At 33.4% G+C, this 16,869-nt stretch overlaps 1 protein-coding gene across 1 annotated transcript in view; it reads right to left on the bottom strand.

Moving 5' to 3' along the window:
• Positions 1-16,869, bottom strand: part of cep290 (centrosomal protein 290) — a 52,999-nt gene that overhangs the window by 20,463 nt on the left and 15,667 nt on the right. The window contains exons 22-41 of the mRNA XM_088923226.1: positions 16,152-16,301; positions 14,478-14,593; positions 14,286-14,388; positions 13,706-13,936; positions 13,449-13,622; positions 13,165-13,276; positions 12,600-12,805; positions 11,883-12,034; positions 11,623-11,734; positions 11,070-11,525; positions 10,539-10,703; positions 9,363-9,470; positions 8,196-8,330; positions 7,600-7,866; positions 5,948-6,055; positions 4,908-5,107; positions 3,956-4,169; positions 3,656-3,793; positions 2,870-3,091; positions 1,881-2,012 (exon numbers count right to left, since the gene is read on the bottom strand). Of these exons, the coding sequence (XP_088779352.1) occupies positions 1,881-2,012; positions 2,870-3,091; positions 3,656-3,793; positions 3,956-4,169; positions 4,908-5,107; positions 5,948-6,055; positions 7,600-7,866; positions 8,196-8,330; positions 9,363-9,470; positions 10,539-10,703; positions 11,070-11,525; positions 11,623-11,734; positions 11,883-12,034; positions 12,600-12,805; positions 13,165-13,276; positions 13,449-13,622; positions 13,706-13,936; positions 14,286-14,388; positions 14,478-14,593; positions 16,152-16,301 (3,501 nt within the window). The remainder of the gene's footprint in view (positions 1-1,880; positions 2,013-2,869; positions 3,092-3,655; positions 3,794-3,955; positions 4,170-4,907; positions 5,108-5,947; positions 6,056-7,599; positions 7,867-8,195; positions 8,331-9,362; positions 9,471-10,538; positions 10,704-11,069; positions 11,526-11,622; positions 11,735-11,882; positions 12,035-12,599; positions 12,806-13,164; positions 13,277-13,448; positions 13,623-13,705; positions 13,937-14,285; positions 14,389-14,477; positions 14,594-16,151; positions 16,302-16,869) is intronic.

Here is a 16,869-nt window from a genome sequence, read left to right as displayed (position 1 = left end):
ATACTGTAGTACATTATGGGATAGCATAGGGGTGGACTTGGTTGTATGTGATTTTGACTATTTGTTACAGTTCTCTGCACCAAACCCTCGTGAATGTCAAGACCCTACTGCACTCTTCTACTGTTCTAATAGGGATTCTACTACTCTGATAACAGAAGTTTTACTTCAGAATTCAAAACACACATTTTCCCAAAAATGTATTTTTAATATTGTACTTATATGTAAGTGGAATGCAGTATTCTTCTAATTATACATATTCATATGAAGAAAAAAAACATCCTGAATAAGTCCTTCAGACAGGAGCAGCAGAACTTCTTCAATAAGCAGTATTAGTATTTTCAAGTTATCTATTTATATTGAGTGACCTCTTTCAATGCAGGGAAGCATTTTTTCCTGAATTTATTTTCAGATGTATTTATTTTCAACATAATCAGCTCTCATGAAGTGACACACTTGATACACTGTGTATCAATGTTTCACTGTAATTAGTGACAATAATAGAATGCGCATTTCCACACTGATGTCTGGAAGATTAAATGCAATATTTAAAAAGCTAGGTCTTTTTCAGATGTACTGCATCTGTATATTGTATTTACCAAGTGTGGGATTAGTTTTACATAACAGATGCTGCAATTCACTGCAGAACTCAATGCAGACAACATGGTGCCCAGCTCAAAGATGTTTATCTAATGATTTTCATGCAAACTAATGACATATAATAATAATCATCATCATCTATATTTTTGTACTTTCAAATGTAAAGCTAATGTATTCTTATTATTTTGAAGAACATTGTAACTGGTTTCAAACCAACAGCACCTAGCAACTAAAAGGCACTCTTTCACTGTATTTGAAGGGGAATAATATTAAATGAATTATCCATTAGATTATTATACTCCATATACAAATTATACTGCATAGCTAGTAACTATTTATCTTACCTAACTCAAATTAATACTTATTTTACAGACACATTGTTTATATGACTAATTTATGTTCTAAAAGTTGAGTCTTCTAAGAATAGCTTGTACCAACAGATTTATCTTCTGAAAGCTGAAACATGCAGTCAGTGTTAGGCAAATATGGTTTATGTTAATTTACATAATGTACTTTTCCCCTTAGCTGTATACAGGCACATCTGCTATAACACGATAGTGGTAGAAACCATCATGTTACAGAAAATTGTTATAGAAACCATTGGTTCAATGGGAATAAAGTTGTTATGGGGCAAATAGTAAGGATTTACTATAAGAAAGGCATTTGTTCTACAGTAATTAGTCATATTATTAGTTTCAATGTATTATTTTTGTATAATATGTGTTTTGCAATAATTTGAAATAGAAAACAGTGGGAAAAAAATAAGGCATAATATGCATCAGTATTTCCATCGCTAAACAAAGAGTTGCAGTGGAGGAGAGTGATAACATTTTTAAGAAGAAACTTTAACAATATACACTACTATAAGCCCAGAAGCACAAATGATATCATGTGTCTTTTAGTTTCTCTCACATCATTTTATAACATCAAACATTTGTTCTAGATTAATAGCTTTCCTTTTCATGTGCACCACATATATGTATGTAATAGTACAAGCCAAAGCTTTGGTCAGGGCCTCCTCTGGGAGTAAAAACTAGAAACACCTGGCTTAATTGCCTAATTAGTAACCTGTGTGACTGGAGTGCCACTGGAAGAAAAGAACTGATTTGATTGGTCCAGCTGGTGATCCTGCATTTCACAGGCTTGACTCATTTGGTATATTAGTAGGCAATTGGATCTAGGCTGTGGGGTTCTGTGTGTGGGTTCTTGCAGTTTAAAGAGAGAGTGTCATGGCAGAAATGACTGTACTTAAAAGCTAAACAGAAATCAAGAAACTATTTTACCTTATCTTCTTTCATGGGTTTTCTTTCCACTGGTGGTGCTGTATTTTTACTCTCTAACTCAGATTCCACCCTTTTCACCTTCTTTTGAAGTTCATCTACTGTAGCACATTTTCCTTCACCATCAGCCTTATTCTGAAAATATTTAGTATAAAAAATCATGAACTATACAAGGTATATTTTCAATTTTATAGAGTGCTGTTGATTTAAGTAGTTTCAGAATTCCAAAGACATTTCAGGAATAATTTCTTTAAAATACATATTCTGTAGATTAAAAGGCCAGCCAGATTATTTAACAAGAATAACACTGTCTACATTGTTAGCACATTCTAGGGTCAGCTAGAGAGTAAAGCTAAAATTCACATATTGAAATGTTCCAAAGAAAATCTAACATTTTAGGTAAAGAAACAGGACAAAAGTCTTTTGAGATTTGCTGTTGGAAAATTCACAAAGTTAAGTTCTGCTGTAATCACTGCTTACAATGCTTTAGCCTGTTTTAGAACAAACACGTTGCCCATGCAATTGGTAAGTTAAAGGTAAACAGTTCACATCAATCTGGTGAATTAAAAAAGCTCAGTTCTAACACAAAACAAATTGTCAGCATGACTTCTGAAATGAGAAAAAATAATTAAGAGTTAGTTAAACACATGTATCCTACAGATGCTCAAAAGCTCACAAAGTTCTACAGTTCTGCTATAAAATCATAATTCTACAGCTGACTTGACTCAAAACAAATTATACCTATTCAGCACTATTATAGAGAATTTATAACCTCAGCCACTATGAGGCACAGACTTAATTTAAACCTACTTAATAAAAGTTGAAGGGCTCCACTTATTGAAAGGATGTTGTTGAAACAAAGTTAGACAAAACATTCCTTCACAATGTTAAAATGTGGACCAGAAAAATTTAAGCCTAGAATGTTTTTTTCTTATTAAATATATACAGCTATAAAAATTAAGCTTAAGCTTTAGGTTCCACACATTCATCACCTGCAGGCTGCTGGTGAGCCTCTTGATTCTTTTTTTCAGCTCTTCATTCTCTTTGTCCAGTTCATCTCTCTCTGTCTGCAGTTTGGACTGAGACTTCTGACTTCTTTGCAATTCTCTGTTCAAACTTTCCACCTCATCTTTCAAGGAGTTTTCCCTGTTCTTTATCATTTTAAAGCTGTCCTTGGCTGTCTGGAGTTCTTCACTTAGATCTTGAATACGAGACTAATATTACAAATAAAATGAGGAAGAGTGACATTTATATTTTTAAAGAAATTGTCATATACATTTTGGAAGGATAGATAAAAATAAAAAAATAAATGTGGTCTGACAGTGTTAAGACATAGTGAAGCAAATATCATCCAGTATAAGAATTAAAATAAAGTTTTACTAAGGCCACTCTCTAGAAGTTGTACACTGTCCATCCTTATTTCTCATATGTTTAACCATCTATATCATACAAATATTATTTACAATACAATCCTAGACATCTTTTAATACAAGGGCCTGAAAAACAAATCTTTAAGTACCTAGTACATACTGGTTTTGTAAAGGAATTCAGACTTTAATTGTAATTAAAAGTATTACAATTATGTACAGTATCTTAGAAAACCTCAATAATTAATATTAGTCACGCATCAATAGATTTGGACATATTAAAGACTGTTAATCTCCATTTTGATTTTCCAGAATTATTCGTGTAACTCTGCTTTAACCCTTTATATCTCTATTAAACCTGGCTATTTGCATCTAGTTGATAAACATAATTTATTTTATTTTTATACTTGCCTTCAGATCTTTAGTGTGCTTATCTACAATCTGTTGCACATTTAAGTTTTGCTCCTTTTGTGCTGCACTTGCAATTATCTGCTGCTCTGCATGAGCTGTCATTTCTGAACGAAGTTCTAACAGTGCTTTACTGAGGGCCTTAAAAAGAGAAAATAAATATAATGGTGAAAATAAATTAAAAAACAACAAAATTAAGGAGTACAATCAATTAATTTTTGATGAATGTGTTTGTATGCTGTAAACAAGTACACTTAAACATTCTATAAAAGTTAACTTACTACCACAAACTTTTTTTATTACCTTTTGTTGTTTTTCCTTCAGCATTAATTGTGATTTAAGTCTTTCAACTAGGTTTTTCATTGTAGCAGTAGGAGACTTGACATTGGCTTCTTTCTGTGCTTCCAGCTCTGTTTTCAGATACTGAACCTCCTTCTCCATTTGCGACAGCTGTTCACGTAATTCATCAGCTTCCTCCCTCAGCTTTTTTGACTGAGTAGCATATTTTCCTTCAAGCCTGTTGTACAATAACATCTTTAGTACAGCATAAGATAATAGAATTATCATTTTCCTTTATTTTTGACTGTTAATTAATACCCTTCTGAAGTATTATTACAACATGATGGTGATTGCTTTAATGTAGACCTTACTTAAGGGTTACAGATAGTAGAAAGTCAAGATAAAAAAAAATATTACAATAATAATGAAGGCAGTTTGGTCCAGGAGAGGCACCAGAGGAGGGATCTAAGGATCTAAGGAGGGATCACTTAGAAGACATCCCTCAGAAAAAGAGAGTCAAAGCTCCTCAAAAACTCTAGGACAGGTTTATAGTCCTGGAACTATCAGCGAGTTGAGAGAAAAGCTCGGAAAGATGAGGGAAGAGAGCCTCTTTACAGTCAGTTAAAAAATTCACACAAAGAAAGGAAGGATAATTAAGGGTAAGTGAGGACACTTTCATGTAAACTACAGGTATAGAATAAACAGGATTATGATAAAAAGAAGGAAGAAATTAGATCAACAGCATATCATACATAAAGAATAAAGAGGTAACAATTACATCTTATCCATTCATAAGTATAGGAGACTACACACGTTGGTGCCAGATGTATTAATGAGTAAAGAAATCTATACTGTATATTAACATATTAACAGCGCTTCCTCCTTATACTTTGTAGAGCCATAATACCTTATTGCCAAACAAACCTGTTTTCACAGAACGTTAACAAATATCTCAAAGACAACCATCAAAACTTACTTGGCTTTTTCATTTTCATGTTCCTTCATTTTCATTGATGTTATTTGTTTCTGCTTCTCTAGATCAGCTGTCACTCTTTTTAATTTTTCAGTGAGAGAAGAAAGGGAGTTGTCTTGCTCAGCTACAGTTTGTTCCATCTCAGCCAATCGGATTAGGTGTTTTGTTGTAGGAACTGCAATGTTGGGCTTCTTCATCAATTCCTAAATGTGAAAACAAAAAAACTATTTCAAACTATGTATTACTTATGTGACTGACAACACAAAAATACATAAATGATTTAAAAAGGTATTTTTTTAATTGCTAATAGGTGCTAAAGGATATAACATCAAGATTAAGTAAAACATTTATTAAAATTCTTTTAGCCTATAAAACACAGAAGGGTCATTTTAACAGAAGAGCTAGGATAAGGGTTGGAGGCTTTTTGGTCCTTTTGGTTGCTCATTACTGTCTTTACTTCAGTATTGGTGATGGTATTATCCAGACTATTTCATTTTATTTCTATCAGTGAAATGGTATTTATTTCCACTTTTGACACCATACTGTGTTTTTGTAGAATTTTGAATACTTGAATCCAAAGTCCTTCTCTTCATAAAAGTAAAGAGAAATTGTTTGAAATTGTTTATCTGTGCCTTTGACACCCAGTTACTGTATATGTGTATGATTTTGAATTTTTATATATGTTTTCCTTTATTTAATACAAAACGTTTAAGTCACCATTTGCTAGCAAGGAACAATACAGTAGCATTACTGAAAACTATCGTATTGAGAGTGATATTTTGTGACCGCAAAATTATACTGCTGCAAGAATGTTTTACACATAATTAAATTTAGGCTAGATTTAGGCATTGCTTGATGTGAGATCTAGACTGTATGACTGTATGACCAGCCAGTAGGTCCAGGCACCATATTCAACAGTGTATACAGTATCAATGAAACCTACTGCACACCCCCTCCATGTGTGTCCAAGGCTTAGACTACAAAAGAAAAACCAAGATTAGCGGCCGCATAAATAACTGGGAGCTTAATAAAGAATTGCTAACCAGGGCTGTTTGTTTGAATTTGTTCAAAGATGTATCAGAATGCAAATCCAGTTTTTGATGCAAAACTCTAATTTGCTCTTCATGCTTCTTTGTCATATCTTCCTGTTCCTGTAATTGAACATCAGTTGGAACATCATTAGTACATATATAATAATTGAAATCAGTCACAATCTACAGTGCCTTGCACAAGTATTCAGACATGTTTCACATATTGCTATTTTAAAGCTTGCATTCATGACACTTTAACATAGCAATTAATATTTGTTATATACACAGGCTATTCCACACATTCATAGTAAAAAAACATAAGGCAGTAAACAGACAAGTAATATGAAAGATAACTGCAAAATTTCCAAACCCTTTGCTGTGTTAAACCTTATTTCTAATTATCTTAACATAATTAACTTAATGAGCCACACAATTAGTTGAGTGGCCTGTCTGTGGTCAATTGTGGTTCACATGATTTCAGAATAAATACACATATATCCTTGTAACAGCACTCAGTCAGGTAGTGAACTGAAAGCACCAATTCAATCATGAAGACCGAGGAGACCATGGACTCGGGGAAAAAGTTGTATAATTGCATAGAGCAGGAAAAGGGTATAAATACATATCAAAGACCTTTAATATCTCTTTGAGCATGGTGAAGCCAAACATTAAGAAGTGGAACAAACTAAGATTAGGTTGTCCTCCCAAACTGAATAGCTGGACAAGAAGGAAATTGTTCAGTAACGCCAACTTTGAATCTGAAAAAGCTACAGAGCCTACAGCGCCTCAAGACTCAACAATATCTCAGAACACTTTAGAAAGGAGGCTTGTATGGAACTGAACAACATATTAGATCCTGTATGGAATTTGTAACAAAGCACCAAAATTATATCGTAAATGTTAAAAATATTTTGTGATCAGACAGACAAAATTGAAACTTTTTGAAATGAGTGACATGAGAGAACTTGAGTAAATCTGACAAGAATGGGCAAAAACTGCACGATGTTGATGTCCAAAATTTGTAGAGGCTTACCCCAAAATACTTTTGTAATTGCTACCAAAAATGCTTCCATCATATATTAAGTTCATGGGTCTGAACACAGTACTTATGAAACCAACATACAGTATTTCAGTTTTTTCCTTTTAGATTTAACTGACATTTACTGTAATTTATCTTACCCTCAAAGACTTCAGTTTGGGCATTAAGATTTTGAATAAAGTTTTATGTTTAAAAAATGTGTATCCATCATTTTGTTATTTCACAAACTAGGACATTGCAGGAAAGGTCTGAATATAGTTGCAAGGCACTGGACAAAAGACATTTGGTGAAATAGCAATATGAAAGGTTGTTTTATATTTTAGGCCTTGAACTAGGCAATTTAAGAAAACCATTAATCAAATTAACTAAATGCAGGTTTCTTTCCTTCCTTTTGCAGACCCCTGTATTTATATGAATCTAAAAGACTCATATACTCTATGTATACCTGTAGAATATTCTCATATAAATCTAGAAAGAACAGATAACCGGATCAAAGAGTAAAACACAAAATGCAAGTGTGAAACACAAACTACTGTAATAATATAGATTATAATGCCAAGGGACAAATATAAGGTAAAGAGACAAAATGTGAGTTCCAATAAAGTACTGAGCACAGTTTAAATACCTGTCTTGCTCTAGCCAAGAGGTTCTGGTATTTTTTCACAATGTCTTCTTTCTGGTTTAATCTGGCCTGAAGGTTGGCAATGGTTTGATGGGCCACCTTTAGTGCTTGTTGGTACTCTGGGTCCTCTTCTCTCTTTCCTAACTCCGCAATCAGTTTCTCTCTCTCAGCCGTGGCAGGCAGACGAAGCCTCAGCTCATTGATGACCTTGTCCCTTGAAAGCACATTTTGTTCTGCCTTCCACAGAGCTGCCTCTTTTTCTTTGAGTTTCTGTGACAAAACAAAGAATTTACTATAAACTATTAAGCTATAAAACAACAATATATGTCTGCTTTTTTGACCACATTTATTGTTTTTTTATTACACAACAATCCTGATTTTGATCAAGAACTAAAATGGAGTGAGATTTAACATTAACCCCAAAAAAGGAGGCACTATTGTCGTTTTCTCCTCCCTCTGACACGCAATTTTTTGTTCAATCACAAAATGAATTTGATTGTAAATGACAGCACAAAAATTAATCGTGTTTCCTTTCACAAAACAGATCTGCCAAATACATTTGCGCAGTTAAAAATGAATAGTTTTCCAAAATACTTCACTTCTTCTAAAATCTTGCAAGTTGACTGTGTTTCTAGAATGGTGCGGAGATGTTCTTTGATCTTCCTTAGAGCAAAATCAAGCTGCTGAGGTAGAGGCAAGCTGGGGTCTGGGATATTTCCAGTTGCTTCTTCAAACTGCAAAAAAAAAACAAACTATTAAAGTAAATGAAAATATTAACTAAACCACATTTTAAGTAGAGTGCATATTCATACTATGGCATCCAACTGCTTTTCCAATTACAAAGTGTGTAAGAATGATAGCATTCTTGCTTTTGTAATAAGAAATAAGTACAGAGAAATAAAGGAAAAATAATCTGAGTTCAAACTTTGATAATAAATACCTAGAATGCATTAAATAATATCTCATGCATTCACCAATACTAAACTGTATATACTGTAGCATATATTAGATTTACACAGTATCTCAACCTACAGTTTTGCTAGAAACATTTCACATGGTGGCTAAACAAATAGAAGCACATCACAGTGAAAAAAATCACAATCACGATTCACCCTTTGCTTTTAAAATGAACCACCCTCTACAACATATAATTTGTTTCACTTTTGTTGATTGTAAAATCAGCCCTTGGCGACTGTGGATTCGATACCCACAGTGTACTGAACACGGTTTTCCCTGTGTGACTAGACTTGGCAAATATGGGCAAGAAAGCAGGTATCTGTTGTGCTTTTTAGTTTTATCCTGTTTTAGTGCTTTTTGCTATTTAAAAACATGGTCTCAAAATGTAAAGAGAAAATAATTGACCAAAATGATGCCAAAAAGCCACGAGACAATATTAGATATTAGTTTATTAATTTTATCATATTAGTTTTTAGAGAATATTAGTTTCAGGTAACCTTGCCCATGGTGACACTTTTGTGTCAGTGTGAAAGTTGATGGTTTCAAATCAATGGTTTGTATTCAAGGTAAATTTAACTATTTTATTTTACAATAATCATTTTATTGATTTTTACATGTTAGTTTATACTGTATGTGTTTATTTTTTTAGTAAGCTAACATATCACTTAAATTGTGTGCCACAGCCCTTTTAGCCTAACTTATTATTCTATAAATGTATGTATTTGCCAACCCTAGTTCACTTAACTTCAGTAAATTCAGTTTAAGTTAATAAAAACATAACCTCTCTGGTTGACAAGGGATTACTGTACCTTTCTTGCAGTGCTTAGCACTTCATTCTGCTGTCGTTCATACAGATCCAGCTGTCGCTCCAGCTCTACTTCTCTCTGATCCCAAGATAGTTGTCGTTCTTCATGGAGCTAGAAGAAAAAAAAACATACATATTATATTCAGTTATTTAAACATTCTGCCAAACTCTGGTGTAGGTACAAGTGTTGTTGTCCGACTTTTGGATCCTAAGCAAAACACCAATTTATCAAATATTACCAAGGGAGCAATAAAGCAACACATTCTAGATCTTTTTAGCAATAAAGAAGTTGAAACAGTCAAAACAGTGAAGAAAACAAAGTGGAGAGAACTAATAGGGAAATGTGATCTTAACACAATGTGCTTTATACTACATTTTGAAACTGCACAACATTTCAAAACAAAAGCATAGAATTCCAGAAAAATAGACTATGACTGCATAAGACAAACCTAAAATGATAAACTTATTTAAAACAGACAGAATCAGGAGGAAATGGATGGCAGCTGGTTATGGATGCTTGAAGTACAAAACAGATTTATCCAGTGAGTGTGACTTATGTGGGGTTTATTTTGATACAGTATGTACTGCAAAACAACACCAGGAAAGTAGTGGCATAAATGGTAAAATAAATCAAATACAAATAATATAAGGAGAAAGAAAGCACTCTATAAAATGTTAAAAAGTGTTAATGCAAAGAAAAGGAATATAGGCTAATGAAGTATAAGAACAAGTTAAAAGGGATTTTAGAAAGGACAGGAAAGTTAATATTGCAAGGAAGGCCAGAACAATAGAAGTAATTTTTCAGTATTACACAAGTCAAACAGTAAAGGGTGATGCAATGAACCTAATCTAAAACAAAGAAACGATTATGAAATGTAAAAAATATTACGAAGAAAAATGTAGACAATATGCCTCAGAAAAGATATTTAAAAAAAAACAATAGCATAGAAGAGACAGATGTTTTACAGGAACTAGACTCTAGTCTAGCCTAATCATAAGAGTTAAAAATCTTTTTTTGTAGTAAGTGAATTATGCTTAATTATTTTAATGTAAAAAGAAAAGGAAATTTAATCACAAATGCACAACATTCACCAAGCAGGAAAAAAACAAAAGTAACGAAAGTACCTTTAAAAATGAATATCATACGAGCTATAAAATATTTATTAAAAATATGTCTCACATTTTTCTGCTGGATAACTTCTTCTTCTAGACTGCTAATTGTACGTTCTTGCCCAGCAATAACATTCTTCAAATATTTTATCTCTTCTTTTTGAAAGCCAAACTCTCTACTATGCTTTAAATCTTGTAGACGAAGCTCTTCCATTTTCTTATGCCATTCAGTCACCTGTTGAGAAATTGAAAACAAAAAATAACATTTATTTTTTTGCAAAAACAATATTTTATTGTAATCACTACATGGCATTTAGCCATTAATATACTGGCATTGTTTTTAAAATATCTACAGTCTGACCTAGCCAATATTATGTTTAAATGTTTATTTTTTTCTATGTACTATATTTCTATGAACAGTATACTGATTAAATGTAGATACATCTAAGTTTTAATCCATTTAAGAATTGTAAAGAAAAGGTTACTAATGATAAATTTTGCTGTGATATTAAAGACATAAACCAAAAAATAATATTAAGAAAAAAGATTTTAAGAAACTACTGCAGAATCAACTCCCTAACATTATATTTTAGCTGCTAACCTTTTGTGCTCCTTTTACATCTTTCAGCGTACTAATGAGCTCCTCCAGTCCTTTCATCTTGATTTCCAGTTCAAGGGCCTTTTCTTCAGTCTTCCTCCTTTCCTGCTCTGTTCGCTGTACATCCTGAAGAATCTTTAGTTTGTCATTCTGCAGCTGGATCATAGTTTTGGAGAATTTCTCTTGCTGTGCCAGAGGCAAGGCACCACTGAAGTGCCTCCTAAGTGATTGGATGGTCTGTCGCAGATGCTTGGCCCTGTTACGTCCCTCTAGCCTGGCATAGTACAAGGCCTGCTCTTTATCGTCTAGTTTCTGCTCCATACGTAGGCTGTAGGCCTCTAGTTTTTGCACTTTAACCAAGGCTGCCTCCAGCTTACTAACAGCTGTGGCCTCACTCATTTGCAAAGCCACGATGTGTTGATGGAGTTTTGCTATAAGTGCTTTTTCATCAGATTGAGCCTACGGAATACAAAAAATGCATACTACTTTTAAATTACTTAACACAAAACAAAGAAAATACAATTTGGGAAAGTTCTTCAAGAATTTCCTTTTCTACCTGATAATCCAGCACCTGCCTCCTAAGGGCTTCCACTTCCTTCTCTCTTGACTGCTGACGAGCTTCCAAAGCAGATACCTGCATTTTGGCTACTTCCGAGATGTCTCTTAACCTGTTAATTTAGAAGAAATAGAATTTATGAAAACATTAGAAATTGTTTGGTTTCAGTAGTTCAGTAGTAGGGCTTAATATAAATTAACAAAGATGCACTTTTGTGATCCAAGAAGACAAAATGTGACAGATCCACATCACAGACATACTTTGAAACTTCCATTTTCAACTCTGCTTCAGTTTTCTCCAGCTCCATGATCCGTCGCCTGTCGGCATCACTGACAGCCTTGCTCACACTGTTGGACAGTTCATCCCTTAATTCCTGTTCTATCTTTTGAGCTTCCAAATTCTGTTTAGTCAGCTGGTAAACAAAAATTTGAAAACTTTTTTGTGTGACAAAATCAAAGGAATTAAGTATAAGTTTTAAAACCAACAGTTTTATATTTTGTCTGGGGTTGTTTTCTTGAAATAATGTTCTTGTCAACATGCACATATTATTATAATAATACAGGTAATCATACATATTACTGTATTTTATACTACCTACTAAATACAGGACTTATGGCATTAGCATCAATAACACGTTCGTTTGATCTAGGATAATGCAAACTTCCATCTCTCAGTAAAGCTTTCAGGAATATGTACAAACAAAAATTTCAGTAAAGAAAAATGTCCCCTAGCTAAATCTAAAACCTTCTGGTTTTATAGTATTTATAGCGTTATTGAAATGTTTACAGCGTTAACTACTTTTGCTACAGCTACAGTCCAGTGCAATTTATATGATGCATGCATACTGTGGATGCACAGTATTTCTCTCTAACATCAAGGTAATTAAAAGAATTAAGCTGGATATTTTTGTCCTTTTATTTCTTTGGATCAATATTTTATTAAGAGAAAAATCTGTAAAACACTGCTGCAAAACATACCTCTGCAAATTTAGTTTCCAATTCAAAGTTTCGGTCTTCAACTCGTTTAAAAGAAGTCCTTAAGTGTTCATACATTTTATGAGCATGCTCTGCTCTTTGTCGTTCATTCAGTTCTTTCATCTCCAACATTGTTATTTTTTTAGATATAGAAAGTATTTCACTGTTTGTGATTGCTTTAGTTGCCTTATCCATGGTGCCTTCCCCACCTGTTGCAATAATTCAACACTTCTGTTACCAGGCTAATGCTTGAAGTACACCTGTACAATAGTTTTTACAATCGACATTTTATCAACATATCAGACATCTCATGTTCTTCTGTGCTTTTTTACATTCTGAAACTCGGTTTTTGATAATTTATAAGTACAACTCCATTTAATAATGTAAAATACTTGGACCTTAAAATCAGATAACACTTTAAAAAAATAAAAACAGTATTATAATAAATGTACCAATTCTTGTTACCTTCCACAGATTAAATACTTATCATTACATACATAATAGAAATTAGAAATGTTCAAATGAAGACATATCCATTTATCAGAAATATAAAAAGCTTTACACTAACCTAATTTAGTGACCTGTTCCCAGGCTTGCTCCAGTGTATGAAGTTTTTCCTTGGTAATCTCCAGTTCTCTGTTTAACCCATCAATTTTTTCAAGAAGTGACAAATTCTCACCCTGAAACACATATATACAGTACATTACTATTATCAAAATTACATTGCCTTTTTTTCCAAGGCTTGTTTATACCGAGCATGAAAAGCAGCTATACATTTATAAATTCACAAATGTTGCAATCGAACACTTGCACAACCATACGTTTCACCTGTAACCTCACAAAAATATTTACCTCTAAATGTTCCAAATTGGTTGTTTTCCAAACAAGCTGGTTATCCCTCTGCAGAGTGTCTCTGTATTTAATTGTCAATTCATTGTATTGCTTATTTGCCCTCTCAAGTTCTGAAGAGGAAACACTGTTATCCAAGGCTTTTTGCAAGGCTGCTATTTTGAAAGCAGCCATGTCCTGCAGGTGGTGCAAAAAGATAAGTTTATATTATCTTTAATAACTACATTTCAGCATTAAGAAATTGACAGACAAGCACTTACCTTATATCGCTGTAGGTACCCTATTCTGTCTGCTACAGCACTGTTCATTTCTAGAATTTCATTCTTCAGTCTGTTGTTCTCCTTCCTTAGATGTTGCTCCATTTCTAGCAAGGTTGTGTACCGTCTTGTCAAGGACTTTTCATTCACCCGCAACACAGTGATTTTTCGAGCTGCTTCTGAGACCTGTTTCTTTGTACCTGATGGGTCCATCTCCAGCACTTCAAGCCAGTGCTGCAATACCAAATCACAGTAATAATTAACTTTACTTCTATTTTAAAGTGTGGTACCAAACAGTTTGTATAAGGTTGCTTAAAGGCGTTTAAAGAACATCTGGAACATACTTTTTAAAAGATTTCAATGACATTCCAGTACCAACTTCTTTTTAATCAAATATTCAGTAGAAAGACAAAATAACAACATCATATTTTTCCAGACCAACCGAATCTTTGTCGTCTTTAACAATTACACTTACAGTAGGAACAGCAATGAGTTCTCAAAGAAATCCCTTCAACAAGAGTGACATACAGAACATAAGTGTAAAATGTGGCCAATAAACAAAAGTAATGAAAATTTCTATTACATTGTACTCCTTTATTTTCACAGCATCTAATTCCTTTTGCTCTTCGAGTCTATTCTTCAATTCTGTGAACTTTTCTTTTTCACTCAGCCAAGATTCTCTTTCACTAAAAAAAACACAAGAAGGAACAATTACCAAATTATCTATTCTACCAGTCAAAAGTTATTTCTCATTAATGCTACTGATGCGGAGTACCTTTGATATTCTTTGTATAGAAGTCCTTGCTGATGACGAACCACAGCAAATTTACGTTTATATTCCTCTAAAGCTTCTTCCAGCACCTTTTCAGTTGCCTCTTTATTTTTAAGTTCCTTAAAGAACAACATAATCATGCATCAGTTCAGATACATTAGGTGAAATACAAGAAAAGGGTGATTATATGTTTTCTTAACAGTAATTTATTTTATGTAAGTGATTACTTTATAAACCCTATGAAATGTACAAAGCCCCAGAGATTTAATCATGAAATATGAACAAAACATTATATAACAGGAAGGACAGGTGTTGTTTAAAAACTAAAAAAATAGATGCGGTAATTACAATAGCACTGTACAGAGTAAAGTTATAAATGTAAATAATTTAATTCCAGAGAACAAAAATGTCATATGTATGCGCTCTTCTATGTAGTGTTTGAAACAAAATCTAACAAAAAAAATCTTTTATTAGATTCTGCTCTTTGGAATTGAAATGGAAGCATCTGAAAATATATAGATGCTTCCCAATATTCCCCATTTCCCTGGGGTAAAAAGGAGGTAACACAAGAAAAAGATTTAGTAGTAGCATGTGTCATCATGTGAAAGAGAGCTCTTCAAAGACTCCAGCAGTTGGGGGACACCTATAAAAAATCTTCAAAAAGCATCACCTCCCAATTTCCACTTCACTATACACTGCTGACTACTGGTATAATGGCATCCCTGCCAGGAAGAGAATGCAAGTGTTCCTTGCCATGGACTGTGACAGTTTCAGGACTAAATTCAGATACAACTGCTGGAAATATCCAACACAAACTAGCACATTCAGTGTACAAAGAGATGAACACTACTATTTGAATATATGACTTGAATTTGGCAAACTATTTCTGAATGAAGCCACATCCTATGGACAGATGAATAAAACTGAGCTTTTTGGACATGCTCTTTAGTGTTATGTATGGTAAAAAAAACTTGAATCTTATTTTCAGAAAACACTCATGCCCACTGTGAAATGGGGTGGGGGGGATCTATTATGTTTTGCATCTATGTGTCCTGCAGACCATGGGAAGATAGGGGGAATCATACCAAGTTCATTTTGCCCAAACATCTGGTCTGCTCAGTAGTCATTCGAGCATGTCAATGATCCAAAGAAGATATCCAAACCAACAAAATGTGGTTAACTGAACACAAAATAAGTGTTCTTGACTGAACATCTTAATCTCCTGACTTCCATCCCTTGACTATTTGAGATTCTAACTCACGAAGGCAGTTCCTAAAAGGAAACCAAAGGGTCTGAAGAACCTAGAGCAATTCCAATAATCCTTCATCAGAAGTGCCAGAACCCTATAGTGCACTGCAGGGGCATCTGGTGAGTCTATATAATACCAGAGAATGATTTACAAAATACTAACTTCCAGAATATAAAAAAAATTTGGCCCCTGCGTTTCTTGGACCTAAGTTAATTATAACAAAAAATAATATTGTTTATGACAGGAATAATGTCTTATGGTCCTATTTCATTAGGGAATTAAATAAAGCTGGGAGGTACTCTATATATACAAATAAAACTACAATAAAAGCTGGTGATTATATATATATATTGTATTAGAGAAAGCCTTTTTTTACAAAGTTTATTCATAAAAATACTGGTACTAGCACAGTGTAAGATGATGCTTACTTGTAGAAGGCTAACTGCATATTCATTAAGAGCACTGATGACCTCCATACTAGATGAGGCCATTTCTTCTGGCAGATTTAAAGTCTTGAAAACAACACTGCTCCCTCTTGACTGTTTCAAGGCCTCCATTTCACATTCCAGGCGCTCAACCTTTAAGAAAGGAAACATATATTGTAATATATTGTTGAAACAGGATTTTGTTTACTTAGGGACACAGATGCTCTCCAATTACACGAGTCATATATACTCTATTGTATATACAGTGCCTATAAAAAAATTACACAACCTTAGCAAAGTAATACATTTTTCGCCTAACAGCCTGAAATAAAAATGCATTAAATCAGAATTTATTTTACTTTTATTTCAACATGGAAACACTCAACATCCAACTGAAAAACAAATGTTCAAACGTTCTGAAAAATAATTACAAATGGAAGCATTTTAATGCATCTTGATTTTAGGATGTTGGATCACAAAATGTGTTGATTTGGAAATGGTATGTAGATTTTCTATAGGTATTATATACAAGAGATTATATTATGGCAATCAATAAGAAAAAAGAAAAATATCTTTTTCTAGGTCTATCGAGCACAAATTCAAGCTTGTCAGGTGGCATTTAGGTCATAAAATACAAATTCAGGATACAGAACTGTGAATACTTATGTCTACAGTTGCACAGGTCTTCAAATAGAGTACCAGAAGAACTGAATGGTGTAAG

Source organism: Atractosteus spatula, chromosome 8, assembly GCF_055471065.1.
Source record: "Atractosteus spatula isolate fAtrSpa1 chromosome 8, fAtrSpa1.hap1, whole genome shotgun sequence".
Classification (NCBI taxonomy): Eukaryota; Metazoa; Chordata; class Actinopteri; order Semionotiformes; family Lepisosteidae; genus Atractosteus; species Atractosteus spatula.
The sequence above is the reverse complement of the archived record's forward strand: the minus strand, read 5'-3'. Positions and strand labels throughout refer to the sequence as shown.